Source organism: Somniosus microcephalus, chromosome 6 (assembly GCF_052327205.1).
Source record: "Somniosus microcephalus isolate GS21.2 chromosome 6, FLI_Smic_1.0, whole genome shotgun sequence".
Taxonomy (NCBI): Eukaryota; Metazoa; Chordata; class Chondrichthyes; order Squaliformes; family Somniosidae; genus Somniosus; species Somniosus microcephalus.
The window spans coordinates 198786093-198813876 of NC_140992.1; the positions used below are offsets into that span (position 1 = coordinate 198786093).

The 27784-nt window shown below is 56.1% G+C and overlaps 1 protein-coding gene across 1 annotated transcript in view; it reads left to right on the plus strand.

The window, feature by feature from the left end:
- Positions 1 to 27784, plus strand: part of LOC147116322 (adhesion G protein-coupled receptor G5-like) — a 793199-nt gene that overhangs the window by 734183 nt on the left and 31232 nt on the right. The window contains exons 10-11 of the mRNA XM_085992042.1: positions 20890 to 21040; positions 22156 to 22290. Coding sequence (XP_085848168.1) covers positions 20890 to 21040; positions 22156 to 22290 — 286 coding nt within the window. The remainder of the gene's footprint in view (positions 1 to 20889; positions 21041 to 22155; positions 22291 to 27784) is intronic.

Consider the following 27784-nt stretch of genomic DNA (forward strand, 5'->3'; position numbering starts at 1 on the left):
GGCAGGGGGAGAGGGAGAGCGGGAGTCGGGCAGGGGGAGAGGGAGAGCGGGAGTCGGGCAGGGGGAGAGGGAGAGCGGGAGTCGGGCAGGGGGAGAGGGAGAGCGAGAGCCGGGCAGGGGGAGAGGGAGAGCGAGAGCGGGAGTCGGGCAGGGGGAGAGGGAGAGCGGGAGTCGGGCAGGGGGAGAGCGGGAGTCGGGGAGAGGGAGAGCGGGAGTCGGGGAGAGCGGGAGTCGGGCAGGGGGAGAAGGAGAGCGGGAGTCGGGCAGGGGGAGAAGGAGAGCGGGAGTCGGGCAGGGGGAGAGGGAGAGCGGGAGTCGGGCAGGGGGAGAGGGAGAGCGGGAGTCGGGCAGGGGGAGAGGGAGAGCGGGAGTCGGGGAGAGCGGGAGAGGTAGTCGGGGAGAGAGAGAGCGGGAGTCGGGGAGAGAGAGAGTGGGAGAGAGAGCGGGAGTCGGGGAGAGAGTGGGAGTCGGGGAGAGAGTGGGAGTCGGGGAGAGAGTTGGGGTCGGGGGAGAGCGCGGGCGTCGGGGGGGGGAGAGCGCGGGAGTCGGGGAGAGAGAGAGCGGGAGAGAGAGCGGGAGTTGGGGAGAGAGTGGGAGTCGGGGGGGAGAGCGCGGGAGTCGGGGAGAGAGAGAGCGGGAGTCGGGGAGAGAGAGCGGGAGTCGGGGAGAGAGAGCGGGAGTCGGGGAGAGAGAGAGCGGGAGTCGGGGAGAGAGAGAGCGGGAGTCGGGGAGAGAGAGAGCGGGAGTCAGGGAGAGAGAGGGCGGGAGTCGGGGAGAGAGAGGGCGGGAGTCGGGGAGAGAGAGGGCGGGAGTCGGGGGAGAGAGAGGGCGGGAGTCGGGGAGAGAGAGGGCGGGAGTCGGGGAGAGAGAGAGCGGGAGTCGGGGAGAGAGAGAGCGGGAGTCGGGGAGAGAGAGAGCGGGAGTCGGGGAGAGGAGAGCGGGAGTCGGGGAGAGGGAGAGCGGGAGTCGGGGAGAGGGAGAGCGGGAGTCGGGGAGAGGGAGAGCGGGAGTCGGGGAGAGGGAGAGCGGGAGTCGGGGAGAGGGAGAGCGGGAGTCGGGGAGAGGGAGAGCGGGAGTCGGGGAGAGGGAGAGGGAGTCGGGAGAGGGAGAGCGGGAGTCGGGGAGAGGGAGAGCGGGAGTCGGGGATAGGTAGAGCGGGAGTCGGGGAGAGAGAGAGCGGGAGTCGGGGAGAGAGAGAGAGCGGGAGTCGGGGAGAGAGAGAGCGGGAGTCGGGGAGAGAGAGGGCGGGAGTCGGGGAGAGAGAGAGCGGGAGTCGGGGAGAGAGAGGGCGGGAGTCGGGGGGAGAGAGGGCGGGAGTCGGGGAGAGAGAGCGGGAGTCGGGGAGAGAGAGGGCGGGAGTCGGGGAGAGAGAGAGCGGGAGTCGGGGAGAGAGAGCGGGAGTCGGGGAGAGAGAGCGCGGGAGTCGGGTAGAGAGAGGGCGGGAGTCGGGGAGAGAGAGAGCGGGAGTCGGGGAGAGAGGGCGGGAGTCGGGGAGAGAGAGGGCGGGAGTCGGGGAGAGAGAGGGCGGGAGTCGGGGAGAGAGAGAGCGGGAGTCGGGGAGAGAGAGCGCGGGAGTCGGGGTAGAGAGAGAGCGGGAGTCGGGGAGAGAGAGCGGGAGTCGGGGAGAGAGAGCGGGAGTCGGGGAGAGAGAGAGCGGGAGTCGGGGAGAGAGAGAGCGGGAGTCGGGGAGAGAGAGGGCGGGAGTCGGGGAGAGAGAGGGCTGGAGTCGGGGACAGAGAGAGCGGGAGTCGGGGAGAGAGAGAGCGGGAGTCGGGGAGAGAGAGAGCGGGAGTCGGGGAGAGAGAGCGCGGGAGTCGGGGAGAGAGAGAGCGGGAGTCGGGGAGAGAGAGAGCGGGAGTCGGGGAGAGAGAGAGCGGGAGTCGGGGAGAGAGAGAGCGGGAGTCGGGGAGAGAGAGAGCGGGAGTCGGGGGAGAGAGAGAGCGGGAGTCGGGGAGAGAGAGAGCGGGAGTCGGGGAGAGAGAGAGCGGGAGTCGGGGAGAGAGAGAGCGGGAGTCGGGGAGAGAGAGAGCGGGAGTCGGGGAGAGAGAGTGCGGGAGTCGGGGAGAGAGAGAGCGGGAGTGGGGGAGAGAGAGAGCGGGAGTGGGGGAGAGAGAGAGCGGGAGTCGGGGAGAGAGAGAGCGGGAGTGGGGGAGAGAGAGAGCGGGAGTCGGGGAGAGAGAGGGCGGGAGTCGGGGAGAGAGAGGGCGGGAGTCGGGGAGAGAGAGAGCGGGAGTCGGGGAGAGAGAGCGGGAGTCGGGGAGAAAGGGAGCGGGAGCCGGGGGGAGAGAGCGCGGGAGTCGGGGAGAGAGAGAGCGGGAGTCGGGGAGAGAGAGAGCGGGAGTCGGGGAGAGAGAGAGCGGGAGTCGGGGAGAGAGAGGGCGGGAGTCGGGGAGAGAGAGGGCGGGAGTCGGGGAGAGAGAGGGCGGGAGTCGGGGAGAGAGAGGGCGGGAGTCGGGGAGAGAGAGCGGGAGTCGGGGAGAGAGAGCGGGAGTCGGGGAGAGAGAGGGCGGGAGTCGGGGAGAGAGAGAGCGGGAGTCGGGGAGAGAGAGCGGGAGTCGGGGAGAGAGAGAGCGGGAGTCGGGGAGAGAGAGCGCGGGAGTCGGGTAGAGAGAGGGCGGGAGTCGGGGAGAGAGAGAGCGGGAGTCGGGGAGAGAGAGGGCGGGAGTCGGGGAGAGAGAGGGCGGGAGTCGGGGAGAGAGAGAGCGGGAGTCGGGGAGAGAGAGCGGGAGTCGGGGAGAGAGAGCGCGGGAGTCGGGGAGAGAGAGCGCGGGAGTCGGGTAGAGAGAGAGCGGGAGTCGGGGAGAGAGAGAGCGGGAGTCGGGGAGAGAGAGCGGGAGTCGGGGAGAGAGAGAGCGGGAGTCGGGGAGAGAGAGAGCGGGAGTCGGGGAGAGAGAGAGCGGGAGTCGGGGAGAGAGAGAGCGGGAGTCGGGGAGAGAGAGGGCGGGAGTCGGGGAGAGAGAGGGCGGGAGTCGGGGAGAGAGAGGGCGGGAGTCGGGGAGAGAGAGAGCGGGAGTCGGGGAGAGAGAGCGCGGGAGTCGGGGAGAGAGAGCGCGGGAGTCGGGGAGAGAGAGCGCGGGAGTCGGGGAGAGAGAGAGCGGGAGTCGGGGAGAGAGAGAGCGGGAGTCGGGGAGAGAGAGAGCGGGAGTCGGGGAGAGAGAGAGCGGGAGTCGGGGAGAGAGAGTGCGGGAGTCGGGGAGAGAGAGAGCGGGAGTGGGGGAGAGAGAGAGCGGGAGTCGGGGAGAGAGAGAGCGGGAGTCGGGGAGAGAGAGAGCGGGAGTCGGGGAGAGAGAGAGCGGGAGTCGGGGAGAGAGAGAGCGGGAGTCGGGGAGAGAGAGGGCGGGAGTCGGGGAGAGAGAGGGCGGGAGTCGGGGAGAGAGAGAGCGGGAGTCGGGGAGAGGGAGCGGGAGCCGGGGGGAGAGGGAGCGGGAGTCGGGGAGAGAGAGCGGGAGTCGGGGAGAGAGAGAGCGGGAGTCGGGGAGAGAGAGAGCGGGAGTCGGGGAGAGAGAGGGCGGGAGTCGGGGAGAGAGAGGGCGGGAGTCGGGGAGAGAGAGAGCGGGAGTCGGGGAGAGAGAGAGCGGGAGTCGGGGAGAGAGAGAGCGGGAGTCGGGGAGAGAGAGAGCGGGAGTGGGGGAGAGAGAGAGCGGGAGTGGGGGAGAGAGAGAGCGGGAGTCGGGGAGAGAGAGAGCGGGAGTCGGGGAGAGAGAGGGCGGGAGTCGGGGAGAGAGAGAGCGGGAGTCGGGGAGAAAGGGAGCGGGAGCCGGGGGGAGAGGGAGCGGGAGCCGGGGGGAGAGGGAGCGGGAGCCGGAGGGAGCAGGAGCGGTAGCCGGAGGGAGAGGGAGCGGGAGCCGGGGGGAGAGGGAGCGGGAGCCGGGGGGAGAGGGAGCGGGAGCCGGGGGGGAGCGGGAGCCGGCGAGAGCGGGAGAGGGAGTCGGGGAGAGAATGGGGGTCAGGGAGAAAGAGAGCGGGAGTCGGGGAGAAATAGAGCGGGAGTCGGGGAGAGAGAGAGCGGGAGTCGGGGCGAGGGGGAGAGAGAGAGCGGGAGTCGGGGAGAGTGGGAGAGAGAGAGCGGGAGTCGGGGAGAGGGGGAGAGAGAGAGCGGGAGTCGGGGAGAGAGAGAGCGGGAGTCGGGGAGAGAGTGAGGGTCGGGGAGAGCGAGAGCGGGAGTCGGGGAGAGCGAGAACGGGAGTCGGGGAGAGAGCGGGTGTCAGGGAGAGAGAGTGTAATTAAATGGTCGCCATGCTTCTGATATATGCCTCAGTTGAGGAAGCGCTTCGTCAAGGTGGGGAGAGGGGTTTCCCAGGAGGTCACACTGGAGATGGGTGTCAGGCTCCAAACTTCCACAACACTGAGTATACCTGCTAAAAGTTCCCCCAGACCTGAAACAACAAAGTTCTGCCACCTGCAAATGATCATTGGTGAAAACTCCTTTGTAATGGTGAAGCTGCATCTTTTCATAAGCAATCCACTTGTGAGGCCACCAGCATTACCTGGCATACAAACATAGAACATAGAAGATGGGAGCAGGAGTAGGCCGTTCGGCCCCTCGAGCCTGCACCACCATTCAATGAGATCATGGCTGATCATCCAAATTCAGTACCCTGTCCCTGCCTTCTCCCCATATCCCTTGATCCCTTTAACCTTAAGAAATATATCTAACTCCTTCTTGAATATATTTAATGAATTGGCCTCTACTGCCTTCTGTGGTAGAGAATTCCACAGGTTCACCACTCTCTGGGTGAAGAAATTCCTCCTCATCTCTGTCCTAAATGGCTTACCCCTTATCCTTAGACTGTGACCCCTGGTTCTGGACTCCCCGGCCATCGGGAACATCCTCCTGCATCTAGTCTGTCTAGTCCAGTAGAATTTTATAAGTTTCAATGAGATCCCCTCTCATTCTTCTAAATTCCAGCGAGCATAAACCCAATCGACCCAATCTCTCCTCATACGTCATTCCTGCCATCCCAGGTATCAGTCTGGTGAATCTTCGCTGCACTCCCTCCATGGCAAGAACATCCTTCCTTAGATAAGGCGACCAATACTGCACACAATACTCAAGATGTGGTCTCACCAAGGCTCTGCACAACTGCAGCAAGACATCCTTGCTCCTGTGCTCGAACCCTCTCGCTATGAAGGCCAACATACCATTTGCCTTCTTAACCGCCTGCTGCACCTGCATGCTTACCTTCAGCGACTGGTGCACAAGGACACCCAGGTCTCGTTGCACTTCCCCTTCTCCCAATCTATTGCCGTTCAGATAATCTGCCTTCCTGTTTTTGCCACCAAAGTGGATAACCTCGCATTTATCCATGTTATATTGCATCTGCCATGCTTCTGCCCAATCACCCAACCTGTCCAAATCACACTGGAGTTTCTCGGCATCTTCCTCACAGCACACACGCCCACCCAGCTTTGTGTCGTCTGCAAACTTGTATTCCAGAGGAGGCATGAGGGATGGGGGAAATGACTAAAAATCGGAAATGCCTCTCACAATGGGATTATAGAGGCTATTAAGTGGCTGTTAAGGGCTTTAAGGGCCTATCCCGCCTCCAAGAGGCGGGATGGAAAGGGGGTCAGAAAACACGCTTTTGGGAAAATTGCTCGGAGGCGGTATGGAGGCAAGATCAGGTCCGCCTGCCATTTTTGGCGATTTTAACAACTCACGCCTCCAATCCCGCGTCCTCGGGCCTGGCAAAATCGAGCCCCAAGAGCGAGAGTCGGGGAGAGCAGGAGTCGGGGAGAGAGAGATCAGGTGTCATGGAGAGAGTGTGAGTCGGGGAGAGAGAGCGGGTGTCGGGGAGCGAGAGAGCGGGAGTCAGGCAGAGAGCGGAAGTCGGGGGGAGAGAGCAGGATTCGGGGAGAGAGCGGGAGTCGGGGAGAGCAGGAGTCGGGGAGAGAGAGAGCGGGGGTCGGAGAGCGAGAGCGGGAGTCGGAGAGAGCGGGAGTCGGCGAGAGCGGGAGTCGGGGTGAGTGAGAGCGGGAGTCGGCGAGAGCGGGAGTCAGGGAGAGAGAGCGGGAGTCGGGGAGAGAGAACGGGAGTCGGGGCAAGCGAGAGCGGGAGTCGGGGAGAGCGAGAGCGGGAGTCGGGGAGAGCGAGAGCGGGAGTCGGGGGAGCGAGAGCGGGAGTGCGGGAGTCGGGGAGAGCGGGAGTCGGGGAGAGCGAGAGCGGGAGTCGGGGAGAGCGAGAGCGGGAGTCGGGGAGAGCGAGAGCGGGAGTCGGGGAGAGCGAGAGCGGGAGTCGGGGAGAGCGAGAGCGGGAGTCGGGGAGAGCGAGAGCGGGAGTCGGGGAGAGCGAGAGCGGGAGTCGGGGAGAGCGAGAGCGGGAGTCGGGGAGAGCGAGAGCGGGAGTCGGGGAGAGCGAGAGCGGGAGTCGGGGAGAGCGAGAGCGGGAGTCGGGGAGAGCGAGAGCGGGAGTCGGGGAGAGCGAGAGCGGGAGTCGGGGAGAGCGAGAGCGGGAGTCGGGGAGAGCGAGAGCGGGAGTCGGGGAGAGCGAGAGCGGGAGTCGGGGAGAGCGAGAGCGGGAGTCGGGGAGAGCGAGAGCGGGAGTCGGGGAGAGCGAGAGCGGGAGTCGGGGAGAGCGAGAGCGGGAGTCGGGGAGAGCGAGAGCGGGAGTCGGGGAGAGCGAGAGCGGGAGTCGGGGAGAGCGAGAGCGGGAGTCGGGGAGAGCGAGAGCGGGAGTCGGGGAGAGCGAGAGCGGGAGTCGGGGAGAGCGAGAGCGGGAGTCGGGGAGAGCGAGAGCGGGAGTCGGGGAGAGCGAGAGCGGGAGTCGGGGAGAGCGAGAGCGGGAGTCGGGGAGAGCGAGAGCGGGAGTCGGGGAGAGCGAGAGCGGGAGTCGGGGAGAGCGAGAGCGGGAGTCGGGGAGAGCGAGAGCGGGAGTCGGGGAGAGCGGGAGCGGGAGTCGGGGAGAGCGGGAGCGGGAGTCGGGGAGAGCGGGAGCGGGAGTCGGGGAGAGCGGGAGTCGGGGAGAGCGGGAGCGGGAGTCGGGAGAGCGGGAGCGGGAGTCGGGGAGAGCGGGAGCGGGAGTCGGGGAGAGCGGGAGCGGGAGTCGGGGAGAGCGGGAGCGGGAGTCGGGGAGAGCGGGAGCGGGAGTCGGGGAGAGCGGGGAGCGGGAGTCGGGGAGAGCGGGAGCGGGAGTCGGGGAGAGCGGGAGCGGGAGTCGGGGAGAGCGGGAGCGGGAGTCGGGGAGAGCGGGAGCGGGAGTCGGGGAGAGCGGGAGCGGGAGTCGGGGAGAGCGGGAGCGGGAGTCGGGGAGAGCGGGAGTCGGCGAGAGCGGGAGCGGGAGTCGGCGAGAGCGGGAGCGGGAGTCGGCGAGAGCGGGAGCGGGATTCGGCGAGAGCGGGAGCGGGAGTCGGCGAGAGCGGGAGCGGGAGTCGGCGAGAGCGGGAGCGGGAGTCGGCGGGAGCGGGAGCGGCGAGAGCGGGAGCGGGAGTCGGGGAGAGCGAGAGCGGGAGTCGGGGAGAGCGAGAGCGGGAGTCGGGGAGAGCGGGAGTCAGTGGGAGCGGGGAGAGCGGGAGTCGGGGAGAGCGGGAGTCGGGGAGAGCGGGAGCGGGAGTCGGGGAGAGCGGGAGCGGGAGTCGGCGGGAGCGGGAGTCGGCGGGAGCCGGCGGGAGCGGGAGTCGGCGGGAGCGAGAGTCGGGGAGAGCGGGAGTCGGCGGGAGCGAGAGCCGGGGAGAGCGGGAGTCGGGGAGAGCGGGTGTCGGGGGGAGCGAGAGCGGGAGTCGGGGGGAGCGAGAGCGGGAGTCGGGGGGAGCGAGAGCGGGAGTCGGGGAGAGAGAGCGGGAGTGAGCAGGAGTTGGGGAGAGGAGACCTGGAATAATATACAGGTTATCAAGGCTTCACAAAATGATGGCCACTGACCCCGCTCACCCGGGCGGACACTGACCGGGCCTGTAACTCAGGCAAGCACGGGGCCTGTGCGCTCTTATTCGCGGCTTCAGGCCTACACCGGGTGTTTGAGGCCCAGGAGCGAGGACGAGGCCCAAGAGCAAGGCCAGGACCCAGGAGCGAAGTCGGGACCCAGGAGGGAGGACGAGGCCCAGGAGCGAGGACGAGACCCAGGAGCGAGGACGAGGCCCAGGAGCGAGGTCGAGGCCCAGTAGCGAGGTCGGGACCCAAGAGCGAGGACGGGGCCCAGGAGCGAGGACGGGGCCCAGGAGCGAGGTCGGGGCCCAGGAGCGAGGACGGGGCCCAGGAGCGAGGACGGGGCCCAGGAGCGAGGTCGAGGCCCAGGAGCGAGGACGGGGCCCAGGAGCGAGGTCGAGGCCCAGGAGCGAGGACGGGGCCCAGGAGCGAGGACGGGGCCCAGGAGCGAGGTCGGGGCCCAGGAGCGAGGTCGGGACCCAGAAGCGAGGTCGGAACCCAGGAACGAGGACGGGGCCCAGGAGCGAGGTCGGAACCCAGGAACGAGGACGGGGCCCAGGAGCGAGGTCGAGGCCCATGAGCAGGGACGGGAGGAGCAGTGAGGTCAGGACCCATGAGCGAGAACGAGACCCAGGAGCGAGGACGGGACCCAGGAGCGAGGTCGAAGCCCAGGAGCGAGGTCGAGGTCCAGGAGCGAGGACGGGGACCAGGTGCGAGGTCGGGACCCAGGAATAAGGTCGAGGCCGATGAGCAGGGATGGGAGGAGAAGCGAGGTCAGGACCCAGGAGCGAGAACGAGACCCAGGAGCAAAGTTGGGACCCAGGAGCGAGGACGAGCCCAGCAGCGAGGTCGGGGCCCAGTAGTGGCGCAGCGTGGACCAATAGCGGGATTGGGAGGACCACACTGCAGCCTATGAAACCCAGGCAGAGAGGACCTGCTGGAAGGAGGGAGGAGGACAGTAGGAGTATGTTTGTGTGTGTGTGTGCTAGGCCGATGTAGCAGAGCCTGGTCTCCAATCATCTTGGATCCCCTTGACATTGCTCTGTAAAGCCCGTGTGGTAGCTGGTGTGCAACGGCCACCCCACGTTAAAAGAATTCACGCACAGGCATCTTCCACCCTTTAAAATGAAGTTCGGGACCTGGAACGTCAGGACCCTCAGACAACCCCAACAGCGACAGACCGGAACTGCTATCGTTGCTCGGGAGCTCAGACGTTTCAACATAAACAGCGCTGCCCTAAGCGAGACCCGGTGGGCAGGGGAAGTTCAGCTCAAGGAGCAAGGCAATGGTTACACCTTCTCTGGAAAGGCAAACCTGAAGAACGCCGCCTCCATGGGGTAGGCTTCACCATAAAAAATGAGCTAGTTGAACATCTCCGAGACTCCCCTTGTGGAATAAACGAACGCCTCATGACTCTACGGCTCACCCTAGCCCGGAACCAGTGCGCTACAGTCATCAGTGCGTACAACCCAAGCCTAGAAGCCACAGACGAGGCCAAAGAGGAGTTCTACTCCAGCCTCAAACAATCCCTGTCCCGAGTCCCAGCGGGCGACAAGCTGATCCTCCTTGGCAACTTTAACGCCAGAGTTGGAAAGGGCACAGACCTCTGGGGAGGTGTGATCGACAGAGAGGGGATAGGGAAAGCCAACTCCAACAGTACCCTCCTCCTGACGAAATACTTTGAACATGGCCTTGTCATAACCAACACCTTGTTCCTACAGAGAGACAAGTATAAGACTTCATGGCAACACCCTCGCTCCAAGCACTGGCATCTGCTGGACTATGTCTGATACGCTTATCAATTACTTCATAAAAGGTGATGAGTCGAAGAAGAGATGATGAGTCGAAAGAAGAGATGAATAAGGCTTTTATTAGCTAAGAAGAGACCATGCTTCTTCGTGAGTGACTGAACATGTCTGAACGAAACCCACACAGTGGTGGGTGGAGTCAGCTGAGGCATGCCTCCATACACAGCGCCACCCAGAGGTGGCAATATACAATACAGTGGTTTACCACATTCACCCCTTGTTTAATGTGAAGTCCGGCGGGGTGAAGGGTACTACAAGTTAAGTCTATCAGGAGGCCTTGTCTGACGTCCTGATCGTCGTGGTGGCGGCGGTGGTGTTACAGCATCCGACGTCGGGTCTGGTGTCTGGGTGGTTGGCGAAGATTCCTGGGGCTTTGGCATGCCGTCTGCAAGGGTTGGGTTGGGAGGGGTGGTGGGGGATAACAGTGGTAAGGGGGATAACGGTGGTAAGGGGGATAACGGTGGTAATTCAGGGGTACCCGAGGGTGCGAGATCTCGTATGGAGACCGTGTCCTCCCGCCCGTCTGGGTATGTCACCCAGGCATACTGGGGGTTGGCGTGTAGGAGGTGCACCCGCTCGACCAGGGGGTCCGTTTTATGCGTCCTCACGTGCCTCCGCAGTAGGACGGGCCCAGGAGAAGTCAACCATGCCGGTAGCGAGGTTCCCGATGTAGACTTCCGGGGGAAAACGAACATTTTCTCATGAGGGGTCGCATTAGTGGCAGTACAAAGCAGTGACCGAATGGAGTGGAGCGCTGCAGGGAGGACCTCCTGCCAGCGGGAGGTCGGAAGGCCCTTAGATTTTAGTGCTAAGAGGACTGCCTTCCAAACCGTCGCGTTCTCCCTTTCCACCTGGCCGTTCCCCCGGGGGTTGTAACTGGTGGTCCTGCTCGTGGCGATACCTCTTGTTAGCAGGTACTGCCGAAGTTCGTCGCTCATGAACGATGAGCCCCTGTCGCTATGTATATAGCTGGGGAACCCGAACAGAGCGAAGATGTCATTCAGACACTTGATGACCGTGGTACTGGTCATGTCTGGGCAAGGGATGGCAAAGGGGAAACGGGAGTACTCATCAACTATGTTGAGGAAGTACACATTGCGGTCAGCGGAGGGGAGGGGCCCTTTAAAATCGACGCTCAGGCGTTCGAAGGGGTGGGTGGCCTTGATCAGGCTTGCTCTGTCCGGCCTATAGAAGTGCGGTTTGCACTCGGCGCAGATTTGGCAGCTCTTGGTCATGGTCCTGACCTCCTCGATGGAGTAGGGCAGGTTACGGGATTTGATAAAATGGAAAAACCTGGTGACCCCCGGGTGGCAGAGGTCATTGTGGAGGGACTGCAGCCTATCACTCTGCGCGTTGGCGCATGTACCACGTGATAGGGCATCTGGGGGCTCATTGAGTTTCCCTGGCCGATACAAGATATCATAATTGTAGGTGGAGAGTTCGATTCTCCACCTCAAGATCTTGTCGTTCTTGATTTTACCCCTCTGCTTATTATTAAACATAAAAGCTACTGAACGCTGGTCAGTGAGCAGGGTAAATCGTTTCCCGGCCAGGTAATGCCTCCAGTGACGCACCGCTTCTACAATAGCCTGGGCCTCCTTTTCGACGGAGGAGTGTCTCGTCTCGGGGCCCTGGAGGGTCCTTGAGAAAAAGGCCACGGGTCTGCCCGCCTGGTTAAGGGTCGCGGCTAGGGCGAAGTCGGAGGCATCGCTCTCCACTTGGAAGGGGATGGACTCATCCACCGCGTGCATTGCGGCCTTCGCGATATCGTTCTTGATAAGAGTGAAGGCTGCACACGCCTCTGGTGTCAGGGGGAAGGAGGTGGTTTTGATGAGGGGCCTGGCTTTGTCTGCATAGAGGGGCACCCACTGGGCGTAGTAGGAGAAAAACCCCAGGCATCTCTTCAGTGCTTTTTGGCAGTGGGGAAGGGGTAGCTCCATTAGGGGGCGCATTCTGTCGGGGTCGGGCCCGATGACTCCGTTCTCCACCACGCAGCCGAGGATGGCCAGGCGCTTGGTGTGAAACATACATTTTTCCTTATTGTACGTTAGGTTCAGCCGTTGGGCCGTACGGAGGAAATTTGCTAGATTAACGTCGTGGTCCTGCTGGTCGTGGCCGCAGATGGTGACGTTATCCAAATAGGGGAAGGTTGCCCGCAGCGCGTTCTGGTCAACCATTCGGTCCATCTCCCTTTGGAAGACCGAAACCCCGTTGGTGACGCCGAAGGGGACCCTAAGGAAGTGGTAGAGGCGGCCGTTTGCCTCGAAGGCAGTATACTGGCAGTCCTCATGGCGGATGGGCAGCTGGTGGTACGCTGACTTAAGGTCGATGGTGGAGAATACTTTGTATTGCGCAATCTGATTGACCATATCAGATATGCGAGGGAGGGGGTACGCGTCCAGCTGGGTGTACCGGTTTATGGTTTGGCTGTAGTCGATTACCATGCGGCGTTTTGCAGTGGTTTTAACGACTACAACCTGGGCTCGCCAGGGGCTAGTGCTACCTTCGATAATGCCCTCCTTCAAGAGCCGCTCCACCTCAGAGCTGATAAAAGCTCTGTCCCCGGCACTGTACCGCCTGCTTTTGGTAGCGATGGGTTTACAGTCGCGGGTGAGGTTAGCGAACAGGGGAGGGGGGGGGACTTTTAATGTGGAAAGGCTGCAGGTGGTTTGCAGCGGGCGATTTAAAAGTTGTTGGTTGCAGACTGTGAGTGGGGGGAGGGGTCCACCGTATGCTAGTGTGACACTCTTAAGGTGGCGCTGAAAATCCAACCCTAGCAGGACGGCAGCGCAAAGACGGGGCAGGACTAGCAGTTTAAATTTTTTATATTCAGTGCCCCCTACTGACAGGGTCACCACACAGTAGCCGCTGATGTCCATTGACTGGGACTTGGACGCCATAGAAATGCGATGGTGCGTTGGCAGAATCGTGAGGGAGTGGCTACGTACCGTATCGGGGTGGACGAAACTCTCTGTGCTCCCGCTGTCGATCAGGCAACTGGTGGCGCGGCCGTTTACCGCGATATCCATCATGGAGCTGGATAGATGGTGAGGGAGGGCTTGATCCAGCATCACGGAGGCCAGTATGTGGCTTAGTGAGTCACTATAGTCATCCGCCGAGACGGTGGTCGGTTCCGGTGACGAAATGGCGGTTGAGTGCGTTGGATACGATGGCGGCGGATGCCATGCGGCCGGGGGTACACAAAATGGCGGATAAGATGGCTGCTCCCACGGCCCGCACGCTGCGCTGCTGGCTGGCTTCCCCTTGCAGGCGTTAGCGTAATGGCCTTTCTTCCCGCAGCCCGAGCAGGTAGCTGTCTTAGCTGGGCAGTGCGCTCTGGGATGTTTTAACTGGCCACAGAAATAGCATTTTTGGGCCTGGTTACTGGGCATCGAAGCAGTTCTTACCGGAGGCTGCTGTCTCGGTTGGGTCGCTGCAGCGGTTGGTGCCGGGGGCGGCGGTCCCGTGTCCCACGGTTTCGATTGCCATGTCTCGGCGCCGTTACGGGGGTATGCCTCGAGGTTTCGGTGGGCCTCCTCTAACGAGAGCGCAAGGGCAATGGCCGTCTTCAGGTCGGGTTCCTTGCTTTCTAGCAGTCTCTGCCGGGTGTGGTCTGACTGGAGGTTCCTGACGAAGGCATCACAGGCGAGTCCCTGCGCGTGCTCCACAGCCGTTACCGCTTTACAATCGCAGTCTCTGCAGAGTGCCAGTAGCGCCCGTGCAAATGCCCCTACCGATTCTCCCGGTTGCTGCCTGCGGGATCCCAAGAGGTGTCGGGCGTAAATTGTGTTCACTGGGCGCGTATATTGCCCTTTTCGTAGCTCGAGGGCCGCCACGTACGTATTAGAGTCCCGGATTAGCATATATACTTGATGGCTCACCTGGGCGGTCAAAATTTTCAGTTTGTGATCCTCCTCTGTAACCTGTGAGATTGCGAGGAAGGATTCAAAGCAGCTCAGCCAGTGTTCAAACTTGGCTGATGCACCCACATCTTGAGGGTCGAGGTCCAGGCGTGGTGGTCTGAGGGCTCTCAGCAATGTCTGCTGTATCCGTTGCTGTTGTTGCTCCTCAGGTGTCGCCATTTAACTTTTAGCTAATAAAATTGATACGCTTATCAATTACTTCATAAAAGGTGATGAGTCGAAGAAGAGATGATGAGTCGAAAGAAGAGATGAATAAGGCTTTTATTAGCTAAGAAGAGACCATGCTTCTTCGTGAGTGACTGAACAAGTCTGAACGAAACCCACACAGTGGTGGGTGGAGTCAGCTGAGGCATGCCTCCATACACAGCGCCACCCAGAGGTGGCAATATACAATACAGTGGTTTACCACAATGTCATCGCACCATGACAGGAGCTGAGGACTGCTGGACAGACCACCGCCTAATCTGCTCTGTCATCTCCATCAATGTAGCCCCAAAACAGCGGTGGCAACAGAAGCAATGCCACAGGAAAATCAACACTGGAGCATTCAAAGACCCTGCTAAGAAAGCCCTATTCAGCCTGCACCTCACAACCAACCTGGCAACTCCCAGTGATGCAGAGACACAGAGTGTCCACGGAGCCTGGTCTGCACTCCAGGCCTTCATAATCAGCACCTGTGAAGAGACGCTCGGTCACTCGACCAGGAAACACCAAGACTGGTTCAACGAGAATGACCAGGAGATCCAGGAGCTAATAAGCCGCAAGAGCAAGGCATTCCTGATCTGGAAACAGCAACAGAACTCGAGAGAAAGAAAGCAGCTCTACAGACGCCTGAAGGCTGAAGTCCAATAAAAAACTCGTGACCTAAAGAACAGATGGTGGGTGGAGAAAGCGCAGGAGATCCAGCAGCTAGCTGACAACCACGACGTGCGTGGATTCGTTAGCGCAGTCAAGACCACCTACAGCCCAAGCACCCAAGGTCCTACCCCACTGCGGGCCAAGAACGGAGAAGTAATCATCAAGGACAGAGAGGCAGTCAGTGCCCACTAGAAGGAGCACTTCGAAGATCTCCTTAACCGAGACTCTGTCTTCGATGCGAGTGTCCTCAACTCCATCCCGCAGCATGCTACCCACAACCACCTCAGCACAGCCCCAGCCCGGTATGAGGTTGAAAAGGCCATCCGACACCTAAAGAACAACAAGGCCTCAGGAGCAGATGGAATCCCCGCTGAGGCGCTAAAGCATGGCGGAGAATCACTATTGGCGTGAATACATAAACTCATTTCTCTTATTTGGAAGGAGGAGAGCATGCCAGGGGATCTCAGAGACACCGTAATCGTGACCATCTTCAAGAAAGGTGACAAGTCTGCTTGCGGTAATTACAGAGGAGTCTCCCTGCTGTCTGCCACAGGGAAAGTCATCGCAAGAATCCTCCTCAATTGTCTTCTCCTAGTGGCTGAAGAGCTCCTCCCAGAGTTGCAATGCGGATTCTGCCCACTAAGGGCCACAATGGACATGATCTTCACCGCCCGTCAACTACAAGAGAAATGCAGGGAACAGCACTAACCACTGTACATGGCCTTCTTTGACCTCAAAAAGGTCTTTGATACTGTCAACGGTGAAGGATTATGACGTGTCCTCCTCAAATTCGGCTGCCCTCAAAAGTTGGTCACCATCCTCCGCCTGCTTCATGATGACATGCAAGCCGTGATCCTGACCAATGGATCCACCACAGACCCAATTCACCGGGGTCAAGCAAGGCTGTGTCATCGCACTAATGCTCTTCTCGATCTTCCTGGCTGCAATGCTCCATCTCACCCTCAGTAAGCTCCCCGCTGGAGTGGAGCTAATCTACAGAACAAACGGGAAACTGTTCAACCTCCGTCGCCTCCAGTCCAGATCCAAGGTCGTCCCATGCTCTGTCATCGAATTACAGTATGCAGACGACGCTTGCGTCTGCGCACACTCTAAGGTCGAACTCCAAACCATCGTCAACATCTTCACCGAAGCGTACGAGAGCATGGGCCTTACACTAAACATCCGTAAGACAAAGTCCTCTACCAACCTGTCCCTGCCACACAGTACTGCTCCCCGATTATCAAAATCCATGACGAGGCCTTGAACAACGTGGACCACATTCCATACCTCAGGAGCCTACTGTCAACAAGGGCAGACGTCGCTGACGAAGTCCAACACCGCCTTCAGTGTGGCAGTGCAGCCTTCGGTCACCTGAGGAAGTGAGTGTTTGAAGACCAGGACCTCAAACCCAGCACCAAGCTCATGGTCTACAGAGCAGTAGTGATACCCGCCCTCCTGTATGCTTCAGAGACATAGACCATGTAAAGCAGGCACGTCAAACCACTGGAGAGGTACCACCAACGCTGCCTCCACAAGATCCTACAAATCCATTGGCAGGATAGGCGCACCAATGTCCGTGTTCGTACTCAGGCCAACATCCCCAGCATCAAAGCTTTGATCACGCTCGATCAGCTCCGATGGACGGGCCTCATTGTCTGCATGCCCGATATGAGACTCCCAAAGCAAGTGCTCTACTCGGAGCTCCAACACAGCAAGAGAACCCCAGTTGGGCAGAGGAAACACTTCAAGGACACCATCAAAGCCTCCTTGAAAAAGTGCAACATCCGCACCGACACCTGGGAATCCCTGGCCCAAGACCGCACAAAGTGGAGGAGAAGCATCCGGGAAGGCGCCGAACACCTCGAGCCTCTTCACCGGGAGCAAGTGGAAGCCAAGCACAAACAGCGGAAGGAGCGCATGTCAACCCAAGCACCCCACCCACCCGCCCCTTCAACCACCGTCTGCCCCACCTATGACAGACCGTAGGTCCCGCATTAGACTCATCAGTCACCAGAGAACTCATTTTTAGTGTGGAAGCAAGTCATCCTCGGTTCCGAGAGACTGCCGAAGAAGAAGAAGAGTGGTAATGTCACTGGGCTAGTAATCCAGAGGCTTGAACTAACGATCCCGAGACATGAGTTAAAATCCCACCACGGCAGCTGGGGAATTTATATTCAGTTAATTAAAATAAATCTAGAATAAAAAACTAGTATCAGTAATGGTAACCATGAAACTATCGGATTGTCGTAAAAACCCATCTGGTTCACTAATCTTTTAGGGAAGGAAATCTGCCGTTTTTACCTGGTCTGGTCTATATGGGCTCGATTTTAACAGCCCTGAGGAGGTGGATTTGGAGGCGTGTCAGCTGCTAAAATTGGAAAAAATGGCTTCAGGCACCCAACTCCCATCCATCCTGCCCCCACGTGATTTTCGCGAGTGTCTGTTCAGCTGCTCCCAAACTGACCCGACTCCAACCGGTGGGACAGTTAGTTAAGGCAGTTAAGAGCCTGTTAACTGCCTTGATAATCCTACTTTGACAGAGGTTTCCCATTTTCGTGCCTCTGGCTCCTGTTTCCCGTCGTGTCAGAAATAGTCCTGCTGCAAGGAGACGAGTTGGTGGAGGACATGATCTGTAGTCATTATTGGTGCAGAACTTTAAAAGCACTCCTGTAACATGGCTGGCATTCAAATGCAACAACTTTGTGTTGGAGGTTTGGGATAAGGTTTTGCAAATCTACTGACCTTGTGACTGGTCAAGCTGACACACATCTGCTGTTTGAACTGATTGGAATAATTTCAGGCCACTTTGAGTGTGCGCTTGCAAGCTTCTTGCCTCAACTGAAATCTATTACAATGGGATGGGAACCATTTTCATCCTCTCATCCTGGTTGTCGGATTCGGAGGAAGAGCAGTGCGGCTTAGTGCTGCCGGATGAACAAATGGCTCAGCACACAGCCTCCTTGGAGGAAGATGAAAAGGAAGATGAAGAGGACGATGAAGAGGATGAGGAGGAGGATGGAGAGTAAAGCCTTATGGGGCCGGATGTAGCCAATCCAGCAGCAGGCGAACACATTGCTGGCCGTCAGGCAAGGGATGCAGTCATCCATGCCAGATTCGCGTAAGCTAACGCTTGAACCACATGGAGATGAATATATGTCCGATATTCTCAAAACCCCAAGCATCATCTGTCCAATAAACGGTGATTTGCGCTCAGTGTATTCACCAACATTATACATGGAAATCACCTTGAACCCTCACTCTTGAACTTCCATTTCCCAGAACACAGAGGTCACACTTTAGGTGATCTCAGCAGATCATTAAACCTTTTTCCACACTGAACCCATGTGCGTCTGCACGCAGACCTTGAGCTCACCACCTCAGCAATTTGCAGCCAAGTGGCCTTGGTTTGCTGAGGAGACCTCCTCCTTCCATTTCCAGGGAAGAGGAGCTCCTGACATCCTCTAACTCCCTCAACAAGAACATGGAGAGAGCCCTCATTGAACCTGGGTGCAGCCTTAGTTATTGAGGCTGCCGTTCCTGCAGCAGGCAGCACCTTCAAGAGAAAAAAGCATTAATATTACTAAGTCAATGATTGGAACAAATCTGGCATCTTTTTCTTAGTCAGATAATAAATTGATATATAAAAAAATCAAATATCTTTCTGGAATAATATGGCCAGCAATTTCATTCATTAAATTTTGCTCAGAACAGACACTGTCAACTCCCCTTTCTATATAATACAGCACCAATCCATCCCATTGACATTTTTCCCAAAGGGAACATGGCCCCTTTAAATTTTCATCCAAACAATGCGTCATTAGACGCGAGAAACTGACAGCCTCCAAGCAATTGCCTGGAGGGACCCGCACGTCGGCCGTACCGCGGCCAATCAAGCGAAAATAGTAAGTTCTGGGAGGCGGCAGCCGGGAGCGGGTCGGAAAGCCTCTGAGCAGCGGACCCACACTCAATCCGCCTCCATTAGTAAAATCGGGGCCAATGTGACTCCAGACCCACAGCAATGTAGTGGATTCTTAACTGCCCTCTGAAATGGCCCAGCAAGCCACTCAGTTGTAACAAACCACGATGAAACACAATAATAAGAATAAAACTGGCATCGATCACGGTACTGGCTATGGACACGACAATGGCACACCCAGCCCAGTCGACCCTGCAAAGTCCTCCTCACCAACATCTGTGGACTTGTGCCAAAATTGGGAAAGCTGTCCCACAGACCAGTCAAGCAATAGCCTGACATAGTCATACTCACAGAATCATACCTTTCAGCCAATGCCCCAAACTCCTCCATCAACTGGCGGCACAGTGGTATACAGTCGGGAAGGTGTGGCCCTGGGGGTCCTCAACATTGACTTTAGGTCAAGCATAAGGCAAGGAAACATCCTGCTGATTACCACCCACGTCCTCCCTTAGCTGATGAATCAGTACGCCATGTTGAACACCACTTGGAAGAAGCACCGAGAGTAGCAAGGGCACAGAATGTACTCTGGGTGGGGGACTTCAATGTCCATCAGAGAGAATGAGACTGGGATAGAGAGAGAGAGACTGCAGGAGAGTAGCACCACTACTGACCGAGCTGGCAGAATCCTGAAGGACATAGCTGCCAGTCTGGGCCTACGACAGGTGGTGAGGGAACCAACACAAGTGAAAAACTTACTTGAGCTGGTCCTCACCAATCTACCTGTCGCAGGTGCATCTGTCCATGACAGCATTGGTAGCAGTGACCACCGCACAGTCATTGTGGAGATTAAGTCCCATCTTCAAACTGAGGACACCCTCCATCGTGTTGTGTGGCACTACCGTCGTGCTAAATGAGATAGATTCAGAACAGATCTAACAGCTCAAAACTGGGCGACCATGAGGCGCTGTGGGCCATCAGCAGCAGAATTGTATTCCACCACAATCTGTAACCTCATGCACCTTAAACATTCATTCCCTCCACCACTGGCGTACCATGGCTGCAGTGTGTACCATCTACAAGATGCACTGCAGCAACTTGCCAAGGCTTCTTCGACAGCACCTCCCAAACCTGCGACCTCTACCACCTAGAACGACAAGGGCAGCAGGCGCATGGAAACACCACCACCTCCAAGTTCCCCTCCAAGTCACACACCATCCTGACTTAAAAGTATATAGTCATTCCTTCATCATCGCTAGGTCAAAATCCTGGAACTCCCTCCCTAACAGCACTGTGGGAGTATCTTCACCACATGGACTGCTGCGGTTCAAGAAGGCAGCTCACCACCAAGATAATTAAATGGAATTGAAGTGCAGATCAGCCACGAGGGGCTGAATGGCCTACTCCTGTTCCTAATGTTTCTATGTTCCTATATAGTCAGTTGTAGATACTTAACCATCAATCTTTCTCAGCTACAACTTTTCTGTTCCAATACTTCTGAGGTGTCCTGAATATCTTCCTTTTGTACTCCACTTTGCAGTTGATACTGGATAAATCTGTTTTAACAATACGCTTTTCTGAAACTACTCAGGCAAGCAGGTATAACACCTCAATCACCTTGAACATCCAATTATAGCAACGTATGATAATGAAGATAAGATAATTTAGTCGTTCTCATTAATCACATTGGTGATCAACACCACTATCTGCAATCCTTCCAAGTGCAGTGAGTGGGAGACACGCGTTCATCCTCTGCACAGTGCCAACCTATATTTGCTGAAGCTGCTGTTATCAGTGGGTTGCCTCCCTTCTGATGGGATTTTGCCATTGCCTCCTACAGTCTACAATAATGTGGAGTCTCCTTGAATAAGTGGACTTTCTGAGATCTCCTTTCTCCCAGTATGAGTGCTCAGAACTCTACATTCCATCATTTATGCACCTTTGGTTATGGTTAACGAGTGAGTAAACTTAATGACATGGATAAAGTCACTCAGCCTGTGCACAAATGTGCTGACCTCAGCAGCTAACTCCGGGTCAGTTAATTTACATAATTTTGTCTTGCTCCAAGTGAGTGACTCGTGACATGCAGGGAGCGCAGGGCTGCATTATCGAGCACCATCTATCTGTCACTGTGTTCCACCAGGCAATTGTCTGGTAAACAGGAAGATACACAAGACAGTGGGAAGGTCCCAGAGTGCTCGGGGCAGCAGGCAGTAACTTGTGAGAATTTATTTTAATCGGGAATGTAGCCTCGCGTTCAGCATCTGATCCTAATGAGTTACTGAAGCTCCAGCTGCATTATGGGGCATAATGAGCCAAGCGCACAGCCTCTGCACGAGCTTCAGCCTCTTCCCACTTGCTCCGCCCCCACCCACCTCGTGATCGGGCGCCTTGGGTGCAATGTAGGCCTCAGGCCACCACACCATCAAATATAATGAATCCTGATTAACACACACTCAGCAAATTAACGCTTGCCCTCTATTGGCTATTTCCTTGTCAGTAACATTCTTTCTTTGTCGTTCTTTTACAGATCTTTAATCCCCTTAATTCTGGAAAATATATTAATGGAAGGAAATTTTCAAGGGCAGAGTAAAGTTGGTGAAACAGAAAATATAATATTTTACATTCTAAAAACAGAAACTGAAAATTTCACAGGATTCCAGTTTCCTAATTCAGATACGGTGAGTCTGTTTGGGATTCTTGTGGGGTCAGTTGGAAGTGTGGAGAATGTCACTTGTGGCCCAGTTAGAGGACTTGTGGCAGCAGGAGTATCTGCTCAGCCATGCTGTGATGTATCACTCTTCTCAGTACTGCAGTTTCTTGCTTTAGTTATTATTGATAATAATTTGAATGTCTGATGTTCACTTGCTTTATGCTCCGCCCAGCCCCGCACACACTTCTCTCCCCATTTCTTGACTGAGAAAATGAGTCCTTGTCCCATCCTGAATCAACAGCACTGATATTGATGGGGAGGGGGTTGGGAGGGGAGCTGGGGTGTTGGGGGCGGTGCTGAGGTGTGGGGGGTGGGCTGGGTACGGGAAGCTGGGGGCGGGGAGCTGGCAATGGAGGGGCGGAAGTGTGGGGTGGGTAGGCGGGGGGGCAGGGGGGAGCTGGGGTCGGGAGCAGGGGCGGATGGGGGGAGGTGGGGGGTGGGGGCAGAGAGTGGGAGCTCGGGGTGGGAATTCTGGGTAAGCTGGGAGCTGGGGGGAGCGGGGGCAGTTGGGAGCTGGGGGCAGGGGGAGTAGCTGGAGTTGGGGGGTGGGGGAGTGGGTAAACTGGGAGTGGGGGGTCTCCGGGTGGGGGGTGCTTGTAGTGCTGGGAAACCCAGCAGATCAGCAACGGTTTTACACGCTTCAATAGAAAGTAAAATCCAGCGGAATGTAAAACGAGCGGCCGTTTTGCATCATTTTCCCACTAGGCAAGTTAGATTAAACTTCCCCCAGATGTTTTCTCCTGTAGCACTGAACCTGAATCCTACTCCGAGCAGAGCAGAATTCCAGCAGTGAGTTCAAGTGGCTTTGGGGTGATCTCAACAATTATACTTCCGATGTTGTGACCCAACTTCCATTTACTGCTTAAGCTTTCCACTCTCACTTGTCTGACGGCTGTGATCATTTGTCTGGCCTCAGGCCCCTGTTACCAGTCGTGATAAATAACCCTCACAGCAAGTGTCCAAAGTAACCACTTTCACCCAGCCAGACTCTTTGAGCATGTTACTCCTGAATGTAAGAAGTGAAATGTCATTGCAGATTGTAGCCAAGTAATTTATATTTTTATTATTGAACATAAAACGCAGGGGAGTCTTTCTACCTTGGACCCAGCGATTATGATCAAACTGCCGCCAACTCTCCTGCACAACATTCGTAACCACTTTAATACTACTACATCTCGAATCATTGTTACTATATACAGGAATGCAGCACTGTTCCAGGTAACGTTATCAGAATCAGTTACTCTTTTCTAAGTGTGAAATGAGAAGATGGATTTTATCAAATGGCAGTAAGAATATATAACCTTACTGATAATGATGTCAATAATGATATCACTTTCTGCATGCTACTCATTGAGCACTTTAACTGATGAGATATTTTGAGCTATCTGTGCACATTATTGAAACAGCTGTTTAACTCTTGCTGTGCCGAGTTGCTGGATTGACCATGGACTTGAAGGGATAATTACAAGTCCTAGCCCTTTTGGGCTACCCCAGATCAGGCGTATTCCCCAGACGTTCACTTTCAACTTAAGTTAGAGATAGCCGAATTCCATAAGACGATTAAGTGGGTCTAAAGGTTCAGGCTATCTCTCCCTAAAAGAAAGGAACGACTGAAGATGTTACTATAATCCAGATAGTGCTTTTAATAAGTTGAACTAGACTAATGTGACACCCTTATTTAAAAAGGGCAGTAGACAGAAGGCTGGAAACTATAGACCGGTTAGCCTAACATCTGTGGTAGGTAAAATTTTGGAGTCCATTATTAAGGAGACAGTAACAGGACATTTGGATAATCATAATTTAATAGGACAAAGTCAGCATGGTTTTATGAAGGGGAAGTCATGTTTGACAAATTTGCTGGAGTTCTTTGAGGAAGTAACGTATAGGGTAGATAAAGGGGAACCAGTGGACGTAGTGTATTTAGACTTCCAAAAGGCATTTGACAAGGTGCCAGACAAAAGATTATTGCTTAAGATAAAAAATCACGGGATTGGGGGTAATATTCTGGCATGGATAGAGGATTGGCTATCTAACAGAAGGCAGAGAGTTGGGATAAATGGTTCATTCTCAGACTGGCAATCAGTAACTAGTGGTGTTCCGCAGGGGTCAGTGCTGGGTCCCCAACTCTTTACAATCTATATTAACGATTTGGAGGAGGGGACCGAGTGTAACATATCAAAGTTTGCAGATGATACTAAGAAGGGAGGGAAAGTAGTGAGTGAGGAGGACATAAAAAACCTGCAAGGGGACATAGACAGGCTAAGTAAGTGGGCAGAGATTTGGCAGATGGAATACAATACTGGAAAGTGTGAGGTTATGCACTTTGGCAGGAAAAATCGTAGAGCAAGTTATTATCTTAATGGCAAGAAACTGGAAAGTACTGAAGTACAAAGGGATCTGGGGGTCCTGGTGCACGAAACTCAAAAGGTTAGTATGCAGGTGCAGCAAGTGATTAAGAAGGCCAATGGAATGTTGGCTTTCATTGCTAGGGGGATAGAATATAAAAATAGGGAGGTATTGCTTCAGTTGTACAAGGTATTGGTGAGACCGCACCTGGAATACTGCGTACAGTTTTGGTGTCCATACTTAAGAAAGGACATACTTGCTCTTGAGTCAGTACAAAGAAGGTTCACTCGGTTAATCCCGGTGTGGTAAACCACTGTTATCGTTCACAACCGTTCACTATTGTTACACTGTTGTTATCACTGTTTACACTGTTGTTATCACTACACAAGGTTACCTCTTGCCACGCACGCTGTTATACCTAGGCATACCTCAGCTGACTCCGCCCATGGCTCCGCCTGCTTGCCCAGGTATAAAGGTGACCGCTTGGCTAGTATTCTTCCTTGTTGGAACCGATCACCCACGAGGGTGGGCTCTGTTATTTAGCCAATAAAAACCTATAGTTACTATCTTAACTCGTCGCTTTTCATGGAATGAATTGATAGGTATATCAATTTTATTGGCTAAATTTTGAAATGTATGGACCGGAGCAGCCAAACGACCAGCCAAACGGCCAGCTACAACAGCCCCAGCAGCCGACCTGGCTGTGAGCCCTCCGACCGCCGTACCTGGATCTAAATCCACAGGCAGCGAATTCAGCCCTCGACTTCGATTACTGGCTGAGCTGCTTTGAATCCTACCTGGTAGCCTCCGGCGTGCCATCGGAAGCCGACAAACTAAGAGTTCTGACCGCCCAGGTGAGCCCTAAAGTATTTGCACTCATCCGGGACCTTGATACGTACGAGGAGGCCCTCGACCTGCTAAAAGAACAGTACCGGAGCCCAGTAAATTCAATGTATGCCAGACATCTCCTAAGATCCCGCTCGCAACAGCCAGGAGAGTCTGTAGATGAATTTTTACGGGCGCTACAAACACTCGGCAGGGACTGTGACTTTAAAGCTGTATCGGCTGCACAACATGCTGAAGGAAATATCCGTGATGCCTTCGTGAAAGGCCTTCGGTCCGACTACTCACGGCAAAGACACAAAAAAGCTGCAACCCTTAACCAGGCGGGGAGACCTGTGGCCTTCTTCTCAAGGACACTCCAGGGCCCTGAGATCCGACACTCTTCTGTCGAGAAGGAGGCCCAGGCGATTGTGGAAGCGGTACGACGCTGGAGGCATTACCTGGCAGGCAAACGATTTACCCTCCTCACCGACCAGCGTTCGGTTGCTTTTATGTTTAATAACAAGCTGAGGGGCAAAATCAAGAACGACAAGATCTTGAGGTGGAGAATTGAGCTCTCCACCTACGATTATGATATCTTGTACCGGCCTGGTAAACTCAACGAGCCCCCAGATGCTCTATCACGAGGTACATGCGCCAACGCGCAAGTTGATAGACTGCGGACCCTCCACAATGACCTCTGCCACCCCGGGGTCACTAGACTTTACCACTTCATTAAGGCCCGCAACCTGCCCTACTCCATCGAGGAGGTCAGGACCATGACCAGGAACTGCCAAGCCTGTGCCGAATGCAAACCGCATTTCTATAGGCTGGACAGAGCAAGCCTGATCAAGGCCACCCGCCCCTTCGAGCGCTTGAGCATCGATTTTAAGGGGCCCCTCCCATCCTCTGACCGTAATGTGTACTTCCTCAACATTATTGACGAGTACTCCCGTTTCCCCTTTGCCATCCCCTGCCCAGACATGACCAGTACCACGGTCATCAAATGCCTGAACGACCTCTTCGCCTTGTTCAGGTTCCCGAACTATATACATAGCGACCGGGGCTCATCCTTCATGAGCGAGGAACTTCGCCAGTTTCTGCTCGCGAGAGGTATTGCTGCGAGCAGGACCACCAGCTACAACCCCCGGGGGAACGGCCAGGTGGAAAGAGAGAACGCGACAGTCTGGAAGGCCGTCCTCTTAGCCCTAAAGTCTAAGGGCCTCCCAACCTCTCGCTGGCAGGAAGTCCTCCCGGCAGCGCTCCATTCCATCCGGTCACTGCTTTGTACCGCCATTAACGCCACCCCTCATGAGCGAATGTTTGTTTTCCCCAGGAAGTCGACTACGGGAACCTCGCTACCAACATGGCTGACTTATCCGGGGCCCGTCCTGCTGCGGAAGCACGTAAGGACCCATAAAATGGACCCCCTGGTCGAGAGGGTGGACCTCCTGCACGCCAACCCCCAGTATGCCTATGTGGCATACCCAGACGGGCGGGAGGACACAGTCTCCTTGCGAGACCTCGCACCCTCGGGCACCCCTGAGATACCCCCGTTATCCCCCACCACTCCCCCAAACCCAGCTCCTGTAGGCGGCATGCCGGAACCCCAGGAGCCTTCGTCGACCACGCAGACACCAGCATTAACATCGGATACTGCACCACCGCCGCCGCTGCTGCGCCGATCAGAAAGGCTTACGAGGCCTCCTGATAGACTGACATACACGAACTGGTAGTACACTTCACCCCGCCGGACTCAATTTTAAACAAGGGGTGAATGTGGTAAACCACTGTTATCGTTCACAACCGTTCACTATTGTTACACTGTTGTTATCACTGTTTACACTGGTGTTATCACTACACAAGGTTACCTCTTGCCACGCACGCTGTTATACCTAGGCATACCTCAGCTGACTCTGCCCATGGCTCCGCCTGCTTGCCCAGGTATAAAGGTGACCGCTTGGCTAGTATTCTTCCTTGTTGGAACCGATCACCCACGAGGGTGGGCTCTGTTATTTAGCCAATAAAAACCTATAGTTACTATCTTAACTCGTCGCTTTTCATGGAATGAATTGATAGGTATATCACCCGGGGATGAGGGGATGGACATATGAGGAGAGGTTGAGTAGATTGGGACTCTACTCATTGGAGTTCAGAAGAATGAGAGGCGATCTTATTGAAACATATAAGATTGTGAAGGGGTTGGATCGGGTGGATGCGGGGAAGATGTTCCCGATGATGGGTGAAACTAGAACTAGGGGGCATAGTCTTAGAATAAGGGGCTGCTCTTTCAAAACTGAGATGAGGAGGAACTACTTCACTCAGAGGGTGGTAGGTCCATGGAATATGCTGCCCCAAATAGCTGTAGAAGCTACATCATTACATAAATTTAAAACAGAAATAGACAGTTTCCTAGAGGTAAAGGGAATTAAAGGTTACGGGGAGCGGGCAGGAAATTGGACATGAGTCTAGGTTCGGATCGGTCATGGCCCTGTGGGTAGCGGAGCGGGCCCAGGGGCCGTGTAGCCTGATCCTGCTCCTATTTCGTGTGTCTAATTCTGTTAGATTCAGGAGATGGTTCTGTGATAGTGGATTGGCAGTTAGGATCAGATCAGCCATGATGTTATTGAATGGCGGAGCAGGCTCAAGGGGCCGATTGGCCTACTCCTGCTCCTATTTCTTATGTTATTATGTACACTTCCAGATATTATGAGGGTCCGGAATACCCCCCCAGAATTCTGCAGAATTTGGGTTCGCGAGTTTATGCAGATTTACTCTGAGACAATTCTAAAAATATTGGCCTAGAAATTCAGTATCGCCATGTTTGGGGCGCTACAGCCGGGCGTTCGCTAAATTTAGCGCCCGGCGCAACTTAGCGCCACCTTCGCCAAAATTGAGTTGCATCGCCCCAAGAGGTTGCTGCTGCGCTAAAGCAGGCGATGCACGACTATCATAAGGCGCTAAGCCGGCGAGCCGAGGCGCTAACACCGAGGGCGGGCGCAGCGCTGGTGCCGTGAGTTGCTGATTGAAGGCAGACAAGCTGGCGCCAGTCAGCTCTTAAAGGGGGAGGGTGGACTTGTTTGGCTGCCACGCCCTGCACACTGCAGCCCTGAAGCAAGGCCTGACCATTGCTGGATCATCATTTCTACGCCCAGGACCATGCAGAAGGCTAGGGAGCGAGCGGAGCGCTTTAGCGAGAGTGCCCTGAGGCTACTGGTTGGCGCAGGCGACCTGTCCTCTTCCCTGACAGTGGGAGGAGGCCACTTCCCAGTGAATACAGAAAAGCCTGGAGGGAGGTGGCAAAGAGGGTGACCACCAACAGCATGGTTGCCAGGACTCCACTTCAATGCAGGAAAAAGTTCAACGACCTCACTCGGGTTGTCAGGGTGAGTACCCTTTCCACTATCCTGTTCATCCCTGCATGTGCACCTCAGTTTCTGGCCAAAGGGCCCTGAAAGCCCCAATGCCCAGCCCTCATCCAAGAGCTATGGGACTCTCATGAAAACCACTTGCACATTCAGCACTTTACACACTGTCAGGGCTA